At 38.4% G+C, this 18,922-nt stretch overlaps 1 protein-coding gene across 2 annotated transcripts in view; it reads left to right on the top strand.

Annotated features, from left to right (window-relative positions):
• The window catches only part of OSBPL10 (oxysterol binding protein like 10), a 148,687-nt gene that overhangs the window by 102,487 nt on the left and 27,278 nt on the right, over positions 1-18,922 (top strand). For both annotated transcript variants that reach the window (XM_062569365.1, XM_062569364.1), the window contains one exon: positions 3,041-3,195. In XM_062569365.1, coding sequence (XP_062425349.1) covers positions 3,041-3,195 — 155 coding nt within the window. The remainder of the gene's footprint in view (positions 1-3,040; positions 3,196-18,922) is intronic.

The following is an 18,922-nucleotide window of genomic DNA, read 5'->3' as shown; positions in this document are numbered from 1 at the left end:
GCAGATATGCTTTACTCTTTAGACTTTGATTCTTGGCATCCTGTTATTGTTGGTTAGGACTGAATGTGTTGTTAAGATCAATTCAAAAAGTATTTTAAAAATTTGATTAAACTGACAGAACTTGTTGTTCTGTGAGAGTAGCAGTTTTTCTTGGGACAAGTGGGAAAATATGCTTGCATACTTCTAATAGATTCTATTTCTGTAAGAGAGTTTAAACTGTAGGGAGAATGATGAAGCAGCAAATGATTTTTTTCCCTTTTTTTTCCTTATTAAATGTGTTTGTACTGAAGAAAACTGTTACAGTGTTTTTAAAAATATGTAAATGTTTACATTTTCAATAAATTCCTTTTGAAGTGAGGTGCTTATTCAAGTAGTGGCTTTCTTGTGTTTGTTTGCAGAAACAAGATTTTAAAAATATATTCATTTAAAAAATTAATTCTGTAGGGTGAAGGCCAAATGTATTACTTTGGAGAGATGGCCTAAGGGAGTGGCTTGGATGACTTTCTTTCAAACTTGCGTAAAGAGAAGTTGCTTCAATTTTTTTAGCTTCTCTAACTGAAAAATAGTAGTAGTAATCCAATATTTAGCTGTTTGACAGGGAGGAGCAGAACAAGAAATTAAGACTGGTAACTGTTAAATAACAAAGAATGAGAAGCACAGGTGTGCTCCATAAAACTCTTTGTAGCTGACCAAAAATGAAACAAGTTTATTTTAACCTCTTGCTTCTCCCCTCCCCACCATAATCTGTGCTAGTTAACCTCACAAAAGATTTTTTTTTTTTTTTTTAAATACCAGTTTACAACTTTATGAATTCCTTCTAAGGAATCGACTTCATCTGAGCTTCTTAAATTCAGTTTTATCCTTCAGCACTGAATGTATGCTTTCTTCTTCTCATGTGGAGGGACGCTACTTTATGAATCTGCCAGAATAATCTTGAGGGTTATCCTCTGAGTTTATTTTGAGGGAGTTGGGGATATCCCTTGTTCGTAGTGGCAAATCCTTCAAGGGCTGAAGTGCAAGATAAAAGACATTATGATTGCAATCGTACTCTCCATTCCTTGCCCTGTATACTGATATCATTTATGTGTTGCTGTAATCCCATTTTTAGAATGGGGACAGAAATTGGCTTCCTGATGCGTAGGACCAAAGTGTGGAGCCAACCAAATGTAGGTATGTTCACATGTGTTCTCCAGCATGGCTTGCAAAACTCAACCCAGATTTAAAACATCTTCTGGCATAGTTCTCAAAGTCATTGCAGTACAAAAGCCTTTGCAGTATGTCATGGTAGAAGCCTGACAGCAGAGCCACAGAGATGCGCTTCCTCTGTCAAAGGGAAATTTGAGTGATATGAAAAATATGTATTAAGAAAACCCTTTTTCCTTTTTTTCATGTTAACTTCTCTGATCTTTGACAATTGTTTTATAATTAACTATTTATTCATGCTTTCTTCAGCAAAAGATGGTTTCAGCAAAATCATGCTGAGCAAGTAGACCTGTTTTTAGTTTTGACATGTCATCAGTTGTTGCAGGGAAACATGGAACATTCATGGTATAAGCTGTCAAGTAAGCAAAGGAGAAACTGTTCAGTGTTTTATATGGAACTCAAGTAGGAATATATTACAAAAATCTTTATTCACTATCCAAGTGATTTAAGACACTTTTTTCTTTAAAAACAAATTTGTCTTCTCTAGAATATGTTATGCTGTAGACTTGTACTTGAACATACTGTGGTCTAGAACAGTATGAACCACTGAAATAATTTGTGATTGTAGTGTAACACATTTTTTCTTCAAAGACCTGTGATTTAGAAGATAACTTAGTGCCATGAGATGAAGAGAAGAATGTTCTGTGATTATTTTATCTTTAAATTTAGCAGGAGTTCAGCTACAGGATTCATGTTCTATTTTAAAAAGCAGAAATATTAAGAAATATACACAGCATTACATCACCAGATCAAACTATTGACTATATTTAGCAGGCAGCCTCTGGTAACACCTGGTGAGATGGAGAGGTGAAATTAGGTATTCTGTAATATACTTTCTGTTAATTTGGATTATCTTAAAAAGTTGGCAACTACAAGAGAGAGAGAGATCCTCCTTATGGCACTAACCATGTTTTCATATGCTTATTATGGTAATGACTTGAGAAGTTCAATTTTATTATCTGTAACTCTACATTTTATAACACTATGTAATTAATAGCAGAAATCTAAGCCCTACACTGAGGGCTACAGATTTTAATGTAGATTCTATGTTTTAGAGCTGTGAGGTGGGTGGAACGATCATGTAACCCCTCTCAGCTGATCCATCTTTCTGTATTGTCGTCCTTAAAGACTGGCCTGTGCTGCAATCCAGGTGCCTCCAGAAGTCGGGGTTCTTCTGATGTCTAGTTCTGTTTGATGTGTATTTAATAAGTTAAATACACATCTTTCTGATGAGACCTCTTCTAAACTGTGTGTCTTGGGATGGGAGAAGCATTTTAACACTTAATCTAGTCAGAGCTCTTAATACTATGGATGGAAATGAAATACAGCTACTAAGCTAAAACTCTGGTTTCTGATAGAAGAAATGAAGGGAAAGGTAGCATGTTATCTGACTTGATTCCTGGGCTGGGGTGTGGTGCAATAGATAAATGACTGGTTACTTTTCTGTACTCATCCGTACTTCTGAGATGCGGCAAACCTCTGCACCATATTAGATTCAAGAATATTTACTCGGATGATTTTGTAACTATTAAAATACTGAGTAGAGAACACTAGTTGGCTTTAATTACCAAGATGTTCCAGTTTCTGTACTTTTTCTGTATGATTATGTCTGGTGGTAAGAATAGCATTTCAAAATGTTGCTCTTTAATTTGACTGTCTATTTAAAAATATTTATCATAGATAAATTGGTATATAAGATACTACAGTATTTTTGTTATTGAAGTAAAACTGCGTTGAAGTGGAGAACAGGTAACAGTTCGTTTACATTAGCAGAATGATGAGAGGATTGGAAAAAAATCTTTAACTTTTGTAAGTAAACACTTGCTTTCTGCTTTAGAAGGTATCCTGGGATGGCCTGGCCCCAAGTCACATTCCATGGAGCAAATGAAGAATGGTGCCCTCAGCTCATTATCATCTGCTAGTGCGAACATTACATGGGCAATAGTACCGTCAGCGGCCCAAGATGGGCAGACACTCCAGCCAAATGCAGAGGTAAGCGTGCTAGGTCTCTGTAGGCCAATTCTGTTGTATCTGAGACTTGTCACATTGATTAGATGCAAGCTATGTGTGATGGTGGATGCTTTTGTTAATTACTTGCTGTATGTTTTGCTTTATAATACCCTACTTTTTGAAACAGGTGTTAAAATACTAGGCTTTATACAGAAGTGCACTCTGAAAACTAGAAAAATGTTTACGTATTGCTCTGGGCTTTTGCATCTCTGAGGTCCTTTGGACAGAGTCAGAGGACTGTGGCAAGTGTACAGTCTCTTTTCTGGTTGTAAAAGCAATTAACAGATTGTCAGTATATGTTCGTATCTTCTGGTGACAGAAAAAGCTGTTTGTTTTTTATACCGATTTGAAACACCACTGTAGGACCGCTAGATTTGCTTGCTGCTTGGTCTTGATTCCATGTTGCTGTTTGCTCTTGGGCTTCTCCAGGTACAGCTGACTCTTCTCTGAGCTGAAAAATTCTGTAGTGTTTTCTGACACCTTCTCCTGTTGAGGGACTGTGGACAAAAGTTGTCTGTGTTATCTTGCTTCAGCCTACTGATTTGTGCTTTTGTGGCATTCGCTTGATAAAGGGCAGTTCTAGAATGAGCCTCTGCAAAGGATTGGTACAGTGGTTTGTTAGGCATTAGATGTACTGAAAGTCTCTCACTATGCCAACTTTGCTAGCTTCCACCCTCTGCTTTATCTATCAGTGTCATCCTCCAGGAAAACCCTTCACCCTGAGACTGCAGATTGTTGGGCACCTGGAGTGAATGAAACCTGGAGAACCAGAAGGAAGTTCTGAGAGCACTGAAGAAACAGTTTTTTATATGTGAATGGTCTTTGGCAGTTGAAAAGGCTTACATTAAAATATATTCCCTTTAACAGTGTTGGGGTAGAAGCTGGGGACATAAGTAAAACCATTTGTTTTTTCCAGTTCTTTCATACATGAGTTTGAATACAATTCAAAAAATCCTGGGCTAAACCAGGTTTAATTTTATATTACTTGTTACTTTAATCTTTTTCCAGTTCTGCCTTCGGAAAGTATTTTCCAAATCTGTTACTCGTTATGTCCATTAAGCTAAATGTTTAAACTATCTAAATTTGCTTTCTGCTAAGAAGTTGTGTGATTTGTTGTTCAGGTAAGCCATCTGCAGTTCTTAGTGTGCTTTTAAGACAAAGGGATAGATAAGAATATTGCTGCAAGAGTTGTCATTGCTCGCTGATAAACTGCAGCTTGTTTTGTTAGGGTTTTTTTTTAGGTATTTCTTGACCGCCTGGTACAACCAAATGTGATGTGGAAGCACAGGCTTTGCAGCAAGATGGTAAAGAGCAGCAGCTGCTTTAACTGTTCTCAGCATCATATTGCAGTTGATCTGAGCCATTTATGATTTGTTCTGAATTATAAAATGTCAGTTAAAAAAAAAAAAAAGAAAAAGAAAAAGGGTCTGGTCTTCTCCTGTCTTGCTGATATAAGATACTGAGTTGTGTGTGTAACTTGAGGTATTACTTTACTCGGGGAACTCATGATTGACTGAGAAGGGAGTACCCTGGAGAAGACAGGTATGAGTGAGGGAGCAAAACTCAGTTTGTAGTATAGAGTTCTCTGTTTTGTGGGCCAGCTTCCTGAAATCAGCAGCCTGTCTTTGGTGACCTGGAACACTAACCCTTAAAAAAGTAAAAGAAAGAGGGAGAAGGAATAAGATTTTTAACCTAAAAAATCTTGGGTGAAGATACGAGTTTTTGGTAGAAGTGGTATCTGGATGTTGGATAGGTGGAGCAAAGAGAAACAGCTGAAACTGAGCTTGTCATTTTGGTTGTGGTAGTACGATTTATTAAACAGGAAATAGATTCCCTCTCCCCATCCCCAGAAGATGCCTTGAATCAGGATTTATTCTGGTTCTCCAGGACGCTCTTTTCTCATTATTCCTTCCAGAGTCCCTGTGTGTATCGTGTTGTCTGACATTCATACTGCTGGCTCACAAATTGAAGCACTCTTGTAAGTGTAGCTGGTCTTAGATATGTTTTCAGTTCGGTCATTTTGATCAAGATCTTAATGCCCCGTTGGAAGGCTGAAGCAGGGCAGCCTGAATTGTGGAGGAGTTGAACAGCAGCAGCTAATGTAAGTTGGAGCTTCTGTGTGTTTTGTGTTTAGCTTCGGGTCTCGCAAATTGTCCTTACCCTGTTATAGAGGTGGCACCTCTCTGTGTTGCTGTGGTCAGATGTTTGTCTGTGAGAGGAGCTGAGGTTTCCCTAGAGAGCTGCAGGTTCTGCCCAATAGTCTAAGCTGGGCAATGCAAGAAATAGGAAATGGGAGTTTAGGATTGTTGTGACTAGAGGAAGGAGAGTGGGAAAAGAACAGACTTTGCAGATGAGGGAAGTGTTTTTGAGAAACATAACTGCTACACTGCCAAAGATGCTGTCTGAGCCAGATAGTCACCTTGGAGATCATGTCTGACTTTAAAAAAGTTATCAAAAATATTTTAATTGACACTCTTTACCAATTCTGTGTGCAGGATTTCAACATATTTTCAAAATATGTTCTGTCCTGTTCTGTATTTGAGGGAGGAGCCTAGGATTGGCCTTAAGGAGCAAGTTTTATTCAAAAGTATAAAACACTGACTGTGCTATTTACTTAGTATGTTTAGTTGTGAAAATAGATATAAAAGCAACTGCAAATCATCTCATGCTAATTGCTTCCTAGTCTAGATACATCCTTGTCAATACGTGCAGTTGGCACCGGTGAAAAATGAGACATTGTTGACATGTTTTTGGTGTTGCAGGTGCATGATGGTTTATGAGATAGTTGCATTTAAATGTGGAAGAAAAGAGGAATTAACAAGTGTCATTCAAATGAGACTTCTCTTAATGATTTTCTTCTGATAAAAAGCCCAAATATTCTCCACTGATGGTCCTCACTTCTGAAGAAGTTGGTAATGCCTGACGAACCAAGGGTTACAAGACAAAAGTTGTGCTTGCTATTTCAGCGGAAATCAAAATTAAATTGAGTTTCCTCTTTGACTGTGCCTGTTTTTTTATTAAAGAATTCTGTATGTTTTATGATATACCCTGTGTCTCTTAAAAGCTTATAGCCCAGAGAAATAGGGGAGAAATTTTGGCTAATATTCAGCATAATATGTTAGATGTACCAACTAAACAAGACATGAGTTGACCTGTAGCCTAAAATAGAAAAAGCCCTTGAATTGCTAGCCTCAAGCAACAACCAACTCAGCAGCTTATATAAAAGAATGTTACTTACAAAGAAAAGATTGAGTTTTTTGTTTTCTCAAATGACATGAACACTTACTGTTATAATCTGAATATCTTCATCTGATTATTACTTAAAATATCGATCCCAAAGATGAAGCAGAAAGTAATTTTTTTTTTAATGCCTTTGTGAATGGTATTGTGTGCGGTTTAGCTATGTGGAATGATTTAAAACAAACCAAACCGAAGGTGCGTGTTAGGTTGGGGGGAGCTGCAACTGGCAGCAGTTTCCTGGCAACATGGCCAGGTTGCTGAACGTGGTGTTAATTCTCAGCGCAGCAGGAAGCTGCTTTGCAGCGGTGCATTAAGCAGTGTCATTAAGAACCAATGACTTGTTCTCTGCCGTGTTTTATACGTTCATGAAGAAAGCCTGGATCTTTATAATTCTCTCCTGGAACAGCAAGGCAATTGATGCAATTTTCTGTTAGTGCTTAACTGTTTTTGAGAAGTTTTGGAGTTGAGTTTGATGCCGTGTGTGACTGAAGTAAATAAAAAAAAAAAAAGCATTTTTTTTTTTCTGATTTGTCACTGTCAGTATTCCAGGAATGAAAAATTTCTCCTCTGGTGAAATAAGAGTCTTATTTTAGATAATGTGATAGTGTTTACTTCGTTTTATTGTTACAGTGCTTCTTTCTCCCAAATGTAGGGGTGATATTTGATACATATTTTCTGAGCTAGTTTAAGAAATAAAATTCTGTGGCAGAAATGATTTTCCTGCATGTTTGCTTACCTATTTTAGCTTCTTCCTTGGTGTTGTTTTTCCAAGATGAGAATTTATTTTTAGAGTCATGAGGTAGGAGAGCATCAAGTTAAAGCCTACTTTATTCACTGAAGTAAATAGCATTGGTAGTGAAATGCCTAGTCAAGTGCCTGTATCTTTTTTTAAAATTTTTTTAAATTTTTTTTTTAAAAATAATTCTGCAAGTTTTACTGCTGTTCGACTTTTGGATGGTTTTTATTTTGTCCACCTGAAATATCAGGTGGAAATGAGGATAAGAATTGAGCTGGATAGAACTATTCTTCATTTGATGTGAGTTGACTTGGGATAGTTATGTGCATCTCCTTATTAAACCAGTTTGAACATTTTGGCTTAAATTATAATATAATTTCAAGGTCTTGCTTTTTAGGATTTTTCTCTTAAAGCAGAATAGGACAAATCTGGCATGAGATATGCCAGAGGGCACTCTTTCCAGAGCTGTGACGTGAACTTGGTCTGTGTTCAGTCTGCAAGGAATAGTGACCTCCAAACTGTCCTTTGGGGTGTCAGAGTTCCCCTTTCGAGGAGACAAAATGTGGCTGCAAGCCAAAAGTTTTCCCTGGCAGCCACATACAGATGGGAAATGGGCTCTTATGGGGATCATGAGAGAGAAGAAATGATTTTCTTTTGTTCCAGCGATTTGGTTAAGAGGTATTGTAAAAATCATGTTGCAGCTACAGCTGGGACATAGCTCTCTTCCAGGTGACTTTATACCTTAAAATGCTGTGACAGCTGATTCCTGCTACGCTGTGGATCTATGCAGTCTCCTTGCTTTCCCATCTCTTAACTCATGTGCATGAGAAACTGCACTCGTATTCCATATTGAAGCGCCTTTTTAATAGGCTTGATGCTTTAGCCCTGCAGGATTGAGGCTTCAGCCCTGATTATGTAATTGCTAGCCAGGTTTTAACGGTGGTAGTGATTACAAAGGTAGTCAGGTTTAGATCATTAATAATATTTCTTTCCATTTTTTTTCAGTTGATCTGAACCTCACTGTTTTCAACTGTAAGAAGGATCAGCTCTATTTGCAAGAGATGCTTTGTTTTATTTCACTCTCAGATATGTTTTTGTCTTGTCTGTTCAGATGGCCTCTTTCAGGCTGAAGTTGTTTCTATCTGTAAGTCAGTAGGATGAGGCTTCAGCCTCCACACAGCCCTTTAGTCTTTAGAGCTACTACAGCATGTGTTAGAGAGGCCACAACTAAAAGTCTTTGAAAGTCTAAACTTCAGAAATTAAAATAGAGACAAGAAATAGTTAAGAACAATTCTTTATATTTCTGTCTCCCAGGAGACTTGTTTTCTAGTATTTTTGTACTTGGCATAAATCTGTGTAATTGATGTTTGAAGATGAGCTTAATGATAGACATATAGTGCTAGCCACAAGTACAGTAATGGAAAAAGAACAGATTGGGATGGGAAAGTAACATTTGCAGTATTACAGAGAGTTTCTTTTCCCTGTGAAGAACAGATATTAGAGGATTTCTAAATGTGCTCTGCTTTTTGCATTCTACGTGATTAAATTCATTTGGGGCTGAAGAGGACAGTAAATGGCCTGTAATACTTGGACAGATAAATTAATCTCTAGGCAAAGATGCTCCCAGTTAATCCATTCACTGTCAGACCATCCAAAAAATGAAATCTGAGCTAATCAATTGAGTATTTCTAGGGAAGGTATATTTAAGGATTAAATGTACAATTAAGCTAAAAGTAGAATTAAATGATAAGCCTGCTATAGCAGAACTGATAGACAATGATTTACAATAATCTAACTAATCTTGATTCTTTTTTTTTAATAGCTTTCTGCAATAGTTACTGTCAGCAAACAATCTCTTGTAAATCTGAGTATGCAAATTGTATATACAAATTTACCTCCAGCCAAAGACTTTATATTCTGAGTCACTCCCACCTCCACAAATGTGTGCATTTCACCTGCTGTTTATATAATATATGGATATGTATTTGAAAGTAATATTCTATTTATAATAAAAAATATAAAGCTTTCATATAAAATCTACATGTAATTTGAATAAATATGAGGCTGTAATTGCTGTAGCATTCCATAATTACTAGTGAAATTCAATAAGGACTTACTGGCATATAAAGTATTCAGATACCCTAATGGATTAATTACTTGCTTTGTTCATCATAAAACCTATGCTCTTCGCAAAGCTAATAACTCCAAAGCCAATATTAATTTTATTTCAGGATTGTGTGCTGATTGATTTATTTTGTGCTCTCAGTTTTATTTCTCAATATGTTTATATATGCAAATTTGGCAACACTACCCATTAGTAGTAAGCTTACCAAACCTATCTCATCAAGACCTCCAGTAACCTTGCTAGACCTTAAGTTGGGCTGAACTCTTCTAGGCCTGGTGTTTGTCTCAGGTTGGAATTACTTTATCTTTCTAAGTAGAGTATCATCCAAACAGGCTTCAGGTATTCCAGCTGGTCTGCCTAGAAGAACTTTGGGTTTTCTGCCTGTAATGATGAATTCCAGTGATGCTTTATTTGAAAAGCCCTAGATTTCTTAAGAGTTGGGATGAAAGTATTTAAGAATAAAACTTCGCCTCAGCTAAGGAGTTGGATAGGAAATGGTGAAAGAGGCAGGACTGCTCTGCATTGGAGTGCTGGTTAGAAGAGACCATGTTTGGGGAAACAGCCAGAAGTGTGTGCCCACACGTGTGTGGTCTCCCTCACAGTCTGAGGTGAAGTAAGTGATTTATGAGGCTGAGAACAACTCTTTGAAGCTTTTCAGGATTTTTCCACAGTGTTGAGAATTTAGCCATATAAAAGGTGACAATCCACTGGGCTCAGTTTAAGTGTTCTCCTGAGATTACTTATTTTATTTTGAAAGACTTGAGCCTGTTGTTTTTGCATGTGATAACAGTGAAAAAGCGTATAGTGAATGGGCCAAAAAACTTCATGAAGAGACAGAGCAGTTAAATGAGCATATTGCCTTGAGGAGGGATTGTTAATATTACTTGTATTAATGTGGCTTCCTTTCTTAAAAATATTCTAGTATGTGATACTGCATGCAAGAAATAACATTTCTTGCAAAACTGATTTTGCAGTGTTAATACATGCAGATAATTGTAAAGATTAAATTTGTAGTTGTCCATCTTTTTTTTTTTTTTTTTTTTGTCATCTTTGCATATGTGAATGGCGCATTATTAGCTATTCAATAACATTGTGGCTTTTTCTACCATAAATTTGCTTAGCTAGCATACAAAACTGTACCTGGGAGAAGAGAGTTAAGAGCTGGCTAAATGACTTCAGATCTATTAGAGCCTAACTCTTTAGTTCCTTGGTTTTGCAGACAGACTTATCACAGACTCATAGAATAACTTAGGTTGGAAGGGTCCTCCAGAGATCGTGCAGTTCAGTTCTCTGCTCAACACTGGTCTAATCAGATCAGGTTGCACAGGATCGTATGCAGTCAAATATTAAATTAAAATAAAAATTAAAATCCTCCAAGGATCCTCTGATCAAGTAGCTGCAGATAGAAATGAGGTCTCCTCTTAGCCTTTTCTTAAGGCTGAGCAAGGTCAGCGTTCTCAGCCTCTCCTCAAATGTCATTTTCTACGTCTCTATCTTGGTGGCCCTCTGTTGGGCTCACTCCATTATGTCAGTCTTTCTTGTACCAGTGATCCTGCATCTGGAGTACTACATCCAGTTTTGGGCTCCCAGGTACCAAACAGAAGGGAAGAATCACTTTACTGGACTGTGCTTTGCTAATACAGTCCAGGATGCAGTTGATTTCTATTGTTGCAAGGGCCCACTGCTGGCTCATGTTCAAGTTGTCACCTACAACCCTCACATCCTTTTCTGCAGACCTGTTTCCCCATGGTCATCCCTCAGCCAGTAGTGCTGCATGGGGTTATTTTCTCTCAGACACAAGACTTTGTATTTGCTTTTTGGGGCTTCATAAGGTTCCTGTTGGATCATTTCTGTAGCATATTGAGCTCCCTGTGAATAGCAGCCTTGTCCTCCAGTGTCTTGACTGCTCTGCACAATTTGGTGTTATCTGCAAACTTGCTGAGAGTGTGCTCTGTCTTGTCATCTGTATCTTTAATGATGATTTCCAATACTGTTTACAATATTGAGCCCCAAGGAACACCACTGATTACTGGCTCCCAACTGGACTTGCACCAGTAATCATGACTCTGAACCTCATAGCTCAACCAATTTTCCAGCCACCTTATCATCCACTCTCACCAATTTGAGGGTAGGGAGACTTGCAGACTGCATGAAAAGGCCTTGTTAAACTGAAGGTATAAAACATCACTCTCCTACTCTTGTCCACAATTTCAGTCAGCTCATCACACAAAGCAGTGAGTGATCTGCCTGTTGTAAATGCGTGCTGGCTGCTCCCAATCAGCTTCTTGTCTTTCATATGTTTAGAAATGTCTCCTAAGGGGGTTTGCTGCATTAATCTCACATGGACTGAGGTGAGGCTGTCCAGCGTGTACTTTCCTGGATTCCCGTTCTTGAAGATGGGTGACACTTGTCTTTTCCCAATCATCATGAACCTTGCCCAATTGCTGTGACCTTTCACAGATGTTGATAGCATGCTGATAGGTGAGATTGTAGTGGATTTCTGAAATAGATGATGAATGTGTGATCCAGTGGGTGCTGCAAGCAAGGACAGAGAGATGCAGTGAGCCCCTGGGTCTCTACTTTGTTCTTTGTTTACTGAAGTAACAAAGTGAATTAGTTTATTTTGAGGAATGAGCTTTTGTGTTGATGCTTTGTTTCCTACTGTAGTTGCATGGTATGATGTCTGAAAATAACTAATTGTGCCCTGTTAAATCATTACTGTGAAACAGGATGAGAATGGAGTTTGACAATTCAAAGCAGAAATTACTGGAGTTTACTACATGGTACCTAGCTCTCACAGCTGACAGATTCCTTCATGGATCTGCATACAGTACTTCTCTTCAACTGTTAGACCTCCATTTCTCTCTTTTGCCTAAGCAATATTTCTAGAAGTAGAGGGAATAGTTTGCAGGAGGCACAAATCCACCTTCCCTGGCTTCTGGGATTCAGAGTAAATGCAAAGTCTGCATTTTTATTTAAAAATCACCAAGCACTGTGTGGTAAGAACACCTCTTACCAGAGGAACTCATTGTCCCCTCTGATATTTTTCCTTTTGTAATGAGTGCCACACTGAAAGTTGAAGTTTGCCTATGTTCCATACGCCATGCGTTCCTGTTCCTATTTCCTTGTTTCTCTTATAATTTATGTAATACTTGATATACTTTCTCTCTCCTTTGTTATTTGCGTTCTACTTCTTTTGGACAAACTTCAAGTTCTGCCTGAACGTGAGGGGGAATTTCTTCACTGTGAGAGTGACAGAGCACTGGCACAGGTTGCCCAGAGAGGCTGTGGAGTCTGCTTCTCTGGAAATCTTCAAGGCCTGCCTGGATGCAACCCTGTCTAACATGCTCTAGGTGACCCTGCTGAGCAGGGAGGTTGGACTAGATGATCTCCAGAGGTCCCTTCCAACCTTACTGATTCTATGATTCAAGACAGTATTCCAAGCAGACCTACAGTAATGCAGCAAGTGATTTCACTAACAAGTGGGGAACTGGGTTATTAATGAAAAGATGGTAGATTTATCTTTCTATAAATCCTCCACTCTTTGTTGCAGTATGTGCTGTGGTTTGTGGAGCGAGTGAAGCTATGAATTTAAGGATGGATAACTGCAAGATTAGATGGTGTTGCTGACAACAAAGTTAGCAGCAGAAGGCTAACTGAAAAAAGAGAGACAGTGTGGATCTGATGGGAACACTCTTGTGTGGCATGGGGGAAGCAAAACATGACAGAGTTGATGGAGAGTAGTGAAAACAAGGCATGACATTGGTGCATGCTGCACTCTGCTTTCGTAAGACCTTGCCATATCTTCAGTTCAGAAGAAGGCTGTTTCAGTGCAGCTTTTACAGCTGCATCATAGTGTTGTAAGTGGGACCTCCTTGCATTTTCTAGAATTGTAAAGTGACGACTTGTGAGGATGTGCTAGAAAGAATAGAAATCCTCCTTTTGGATTCTGACTTTATTGTATTGCTGGTAGGTCATCGGCTGTAGAGGCTGTGCTTTGTAACTAGGTATAGGACCTGCATTCTGCTCGCTCTGCAGAGTGAACAAGCAACTTCTCTTCATTAGTATTCCTCAGGCCAAAGGGGAACATTAAAGCTGTAGGGATTTTGTTAGTGTGAGGAGAGGTTTATTTGAGTAAGATGCCTTCCTTACTGGTGTGCTTCACTGTCTGGTGGGTGAGTAACACTGCCTGCTGAGTCCTTTACCAAAAAGAGTTCATCTTCCCCTTCCTTGGTGGGGGTAAGAGGCATGTTGCTTGTGGTTCCGCTCTCAGCATCTCAAGGGCCTCATTCTAGAGGTGATTCCTTTTCATTCAGGGACAAGTCTAGAGAGGAAAGACTTCTGCTCTTTGCCTTCTGCTGCACTGCTCTTAGTCTTCCACACTGACCCGCAGCTCAGTGCAGTCTTGGGCTCCTTAGAGGTTGTAGGTGTGTGACTCCCTGACCCCTCAGAATCCCCCAAATCCAGCCTGGCTGGTGATAGGAATCTGTGCTACTGCACTGTGAGGTTTGTAAGCTTATAAAATTCTGAGTAATTTGTCTTTGATAACAGATGCTACATCTATGGCCATTTAAAAAAAATGATTCACAAAAAACTGAACATCTTTCAGGAAAGTTTTCTGCGTTGGTATCTGTTGCATTAGGAATAGGCTTTGTTAAAATTGTTTATTGTGTAATACTGAATTATTTTTGTTTGCCTAGGTTAGCATAAAATTTACCATTGTGATTTGTGCTTGGCTTTAAGACTTTTTTGCTTCAATTTAGGACAAGTCCGTGGGGTTTTTCTCTTTAAGCTTTTTTTTTTTTCCCCTAATCTCATGTTGCTGTTCCCTTTCTTCTTCTCTGATGATACTAGTGATGAAAAAAGCTTGTTCCCAATTCTTACTGAGTATATGCAGTGCTGCAAAGTCTCCTTGTGTGTTAGCACTCATATTAAACAGTGCTGTAATTCAGTAGCTCTCATTCCATGAAAGATGCTCACAAGATGTGTGGATGCTGCAACTTTGGGCTGCAGTGGGTAGGAAGAAGGGAAGCAATGAGAGAGCAAGGTAGGAGCTGTGTTTCTAAAGCGACTGAATCCCCCTGACAGATATCCTTCCTTTCTTACCTGTCTGCGCCTATGGCACTGTGGGCTTAGTGGTTTCCTCTGGGAAACAGGGTAAAATGTCCAGGGTGGTGAGAAGGCTCCTTGACTGGGATGTGGGCCTGGGAAAGCAGCCTGTATTGGAGATGTAGAATGGCTTTAAGGGATTGGAGCAAGGGTAGTGAGTCATCTTTTACTGAGCCCTGGCTCTGAACTCAGATGTGTTTCATGGAGAGTAGGTGGTCTTGCTTATTTGAGGACAGTTGGTGTTAAAAGTGTATTACTATTGGGCTTCAGTACAGTGTTTTATGTGATACCACACTGGAAGTAATCAATTTAACTGGAGAAGTTTGAAATTATTTAAAGAATACTTAGATAGGTAATGCTCTCCTGAAGAGAAGGCAGGAGATGCTGAAACCATTTGATTGTGCTATAGCTATAGCCAGCAGAAGCATTTGAAAGTACAGATCCTCCCTGAAGTGTCAAATGCTGGTATCTGATCACCTTTTGCTGTGGGATCTGTACTTGAGAATTAGCTGCTTTTCAGAATTGAGTTTATGAAATCAAAACTTGCAAGAGGAATTTTCTTACAAAGATGATTATGTTCATATTGGAGAAAGGGTTGTCCAAAACACATGACTTGGTGTGTAACAAGATTAAAATGTCATAACTGACCCTGGTGAGGGTCCCTGTGTTCAAAAGGATGCTGTGTCATTAACAATTGCTTTTTTTCTTAAGAAAAAATAATTGCTAGTTACAATTATACAGGCTACACTGTAGCATAAACATAGATATTATGTGTCTCATGCCACACATGCCTTTTGCTCTTCTTTAAGCCGTGAGACAACCCTTTTTCTTAAATCTCTCCCCTTGCCTGGTTCTCGTCCCTGCTATACTGTTGTGTTTTAGCAGTAAATGTGGTCATAGGTCAGAGTTAAAATACAACTGCAGTTTTGGAGAGGGAATTTTTCTGAGCTTGTACTTTATGTATAAAAAAACTCTATCTCCAGAGATACTGCTCCAAAACATTAACTAAAGTAGTGTCAGTGAAGCTCCTAAAATATGGAATATCCAGCTGAAGTTCTGGCCTTCAGGTGCCTGGAAGTCTGTTTTTTGGGTGAGGGAAAAAGATTGCTGACCTATCTGCCACCATATGGGTATACTGATTATTTTTCTTGGCTTGTATCATCTGTACCTGTCAGTTTATCTGCATTTACTCAGTATTAAGATGTATTTCTACAAAATGACTTTGCTTACAGCCTTTGCAGTGAAGGGCCCACTCAGGAGAGCAAGTTATTAGTGTGTTCAGTAAATTGCTCAGCTATTACATGTTGTATCCAGTTGTCTCCTGTGGTATTCAGAAATTGTCCACATTGCCACACTTTGATCCTTGCACTTCTTCCTAGCTGGAGAGATTTTCTAAGCATCTAAGTGTGCTTAGCACATTCTAATTTCAAAAAAAAAAAAAAAAAAAGAAAAAAAAAAATCCCAAAACTAATCCCCCCCAAACCAAGAAACTAAAAACAAACAAACCAAAAAACCCCAAAACCCAACACACCCAAGATGTGTATAATTTATCCACTGAGATTTGTTTCAATCATTCTGAAAACTATTTTGAAGAGCTTTATTTTCACTGAAGCCCTGCATTGTCAAACATGTATGACAGACTTGGTAAGAAATTATTTTCTAGACCCTTTGGTAGTGTTCTTTCCTGATACAAGTTTTTTGTTCCAAATAATCTGTGCTTTTACCATCAATGATGAACCATGTACCTAGGGTTGTGGAGAGGCTTCAAACCTTCCTCTTCCTTTTCCCCCTGTTCCAACTGGATGGCAGCAGTCACTTATCTATCCAGATAGATATAGCCAGATTATTTTTCTTGGTATTAGTAATTTAATAATCTTAGTTTTCATGCAGTTAGATAAGCAGAAAATCTGCCTTTTGCACCCTTCTACATTCATATAGTTGGGTGAAGGAGGAACTAAGTGTTCTGTCAGTTGGAACTAGATGTAGGTGATTATAGTGGAGCAAAGAGGAAGAGATAATTTTTCTGACATGCTGCTCTTCTGTGTTATAGCTTGCTCACTTACTGTGTATAAGCTATGGCTTGCTCACTTTTTATTTTTTTAATTATAAAATCCTCTTCTGATTGCAATCCTCTGTTACCTACTTTGGTATTTTAAAGTTTATCTTAACTCTAATTTTGGTTCATTGATGCTATATTTAAGCTATAACGAATACTAGGGAAAGGTTGGTTGGTTTTTCTTGAGGTAGATTTTTTTTGCATGTTGATACTGTGGCAAAACTTTTCTTAGCAATTAGAGTAAAAGCTACTGATGGACTTAGTAGAGGAATCAGCCTCTATGAAATAGCACTGAAGTTCAAGTACATTGAGCAGCAGCTACTTCTGCTGATTTTAAGAGACTTTTCTCAGAGTGAAGTTGGAGTGTACGGTTTGTAATAAGGTTTATGATTAAGCTTAAGTTTGTTAATGTGTTAATGATAAGTACACTTGTGAGTTAAGAGGAGAACTGCATATATCATCATGATTTCTGTCTTTACAAGCAAATTTGAAGCAAGGGTGTATTTGAGATTTTTTGTTTGATATTTCATTTCGAGACTGAGGTTAATCTCGGCAGCAGTTCTCTATTTCCTCTGTGGAAACACTTCTTTATTTCACAGCAAGCTAGTAAGTTAGTCCACATGTAAAATAATTTAATGTATTCAACCTACTGGACAAGCTACACTGGAGATTCACATCACTGCTGATAAGGGAAGGGGTACTGTGTGCTCCCATGTTACTCTTTCAGGAGTCTGCCACAGCTGTCAATAAATACGGTTAAATATTTGGAAGGTGTACATGCTGGAGAAGAGAAGATGCATGCAAAATCTGTGCAGTTTTGTCGATTTTGTTAGAGTGATGAGCCCTGCAAGAAGTTAACAGCTCATTCTATATATTATTACTTTTGAGGTATTACTAATGTATCTACTGTATAAAGAGAATTCTAATTCTGGGATGGAGAGTGGTAAAAAATGTACGGGGCTAACTTATCACTTTAGTGTAAATGTGCTGAAGCTCTCTGGCCTTCCATAGAGTTATATTTAATCTTACACCCACAGAAAACCTGTTTGCAAGCTGTCAAGTTGTGCAAGTGCAAGCGTAAATCATGCTTGCAAACCTGTATCATTAATGAAAGGAATCTTAAAATCAAAATGAAGCCTTTGACTTTTATGTGCAGTAGTAGGACTAATTGTAATCAGCTGACTACATAAAATGTGGCAATTCTTCCCTACTCTGAAAATGCTGATTATATTTAATGTTGCTTCTGAACAAGTGCTGCAACTCATTTATTTCATCTTTCTCTCACTGCGGAAGTATAATCCAGTAAAATTTTGTACAATCATTCCAGTCTTTCTTTGAATATGGAAAGACTTCTTAGGACTACTCCCCTTGGAATGTTTTTAAATAATATCTTTCTGCATACCAGAAGCTGGTAAGATTCATTCTGTTCCTTATGACTGCAGGCCTTTTTATGCTACTTATTAACTCTTCCATGCCTTAACATAAATTCTTAAAATATTTTGGCCCAATTATAATCCAGGATTGCCTGGTGAGTCCTGTATACGCCCTCCCTGTGTTTATGACTGCTTATTACTCTGGAGGAGTGTATTCCTCTCTCTCCCCCAGAACAAAGAAATGAGCTAAGGCGGTCCGTGTCGCGGTAGATAGTGCTGTTCCCTGATACTACTCATGAACACATGAAATATGTTTGAAAACTGGGCCCTAAGCCTTACTGCTGAGCTAGTTTTGCTGTCTAAAAATTCAGTTGTGGAACAACAATTAAAATTTGAAAAGTTTAAACCTATGAGAGAGGCTTTGGAAGAACAGGGGAGTTGTGCCCTTGGACAGGAACGTAGTTTTTAACTCAGTTATTTCCTTTAAGGTTTGTGGATTTTTTTTTTTCCTGAGGGTGTTTTTGAGTGTAAAATGGTTTTTGAAAAGCACTTTCTTTCACTTAGAAATTTTGTCTGTTAAAGAATTGTTTTTTTTTTTTTCCTGGTGAAAGCTGCTTGACTGTAACTTCAGATTCTTATCCTAGCAGATGACCTCTCTAAATTAATTGGTCTCAATTCTGTTGAAGCAAATTGTTCAAAATGATTCTATTCCAGAGCGTGTTTTCAAGTCTTCTGCTTTTGAACTCTGATCCTTGAAATGAAAGTAGAAAGCTTAAAACCCCTTAAATAGGATTCCTAGAAATGATCTGCTGTTTCCGTACAGGTTTTTCTGGAAACTCTTGTGTTTGAAAGCTGAGTTTGATTAAAATGCCTTTAAATATAAGCCCCCTGTTTGATGTGATATGTGGAACTGCTTCTGTATTTGACTGACTCGGGGTTAGCATCCAAACCTGGCTGGGTCGTTCTTTCCCCGGCTGAGCTGCGCAGCTCAATGACTTCACGGGGTACTCTGGCTGCGGAGGAGCGGAGCAAATCACTGCCTTCCTAATTCAGCTTTGCAGTTATATTCT

The sequence above is a fragment of the Rhea pennata genome, chromosome 2 (genome assembly GCF_028389875.1).
Source record: "Rhea pennata isolate bPtePen1 chromosome 2, bPtePen1.pri, whole genome shotgun sequence".
Lineage (NCBI taxonomy): Eukaryota > Metazoa > Chordata > Aves > Rheiformes > Rheidae > Rhea > Rhea pennata.
This window is presented reverse-complemented; position numbering and strand designations above follow the sequence as displayed.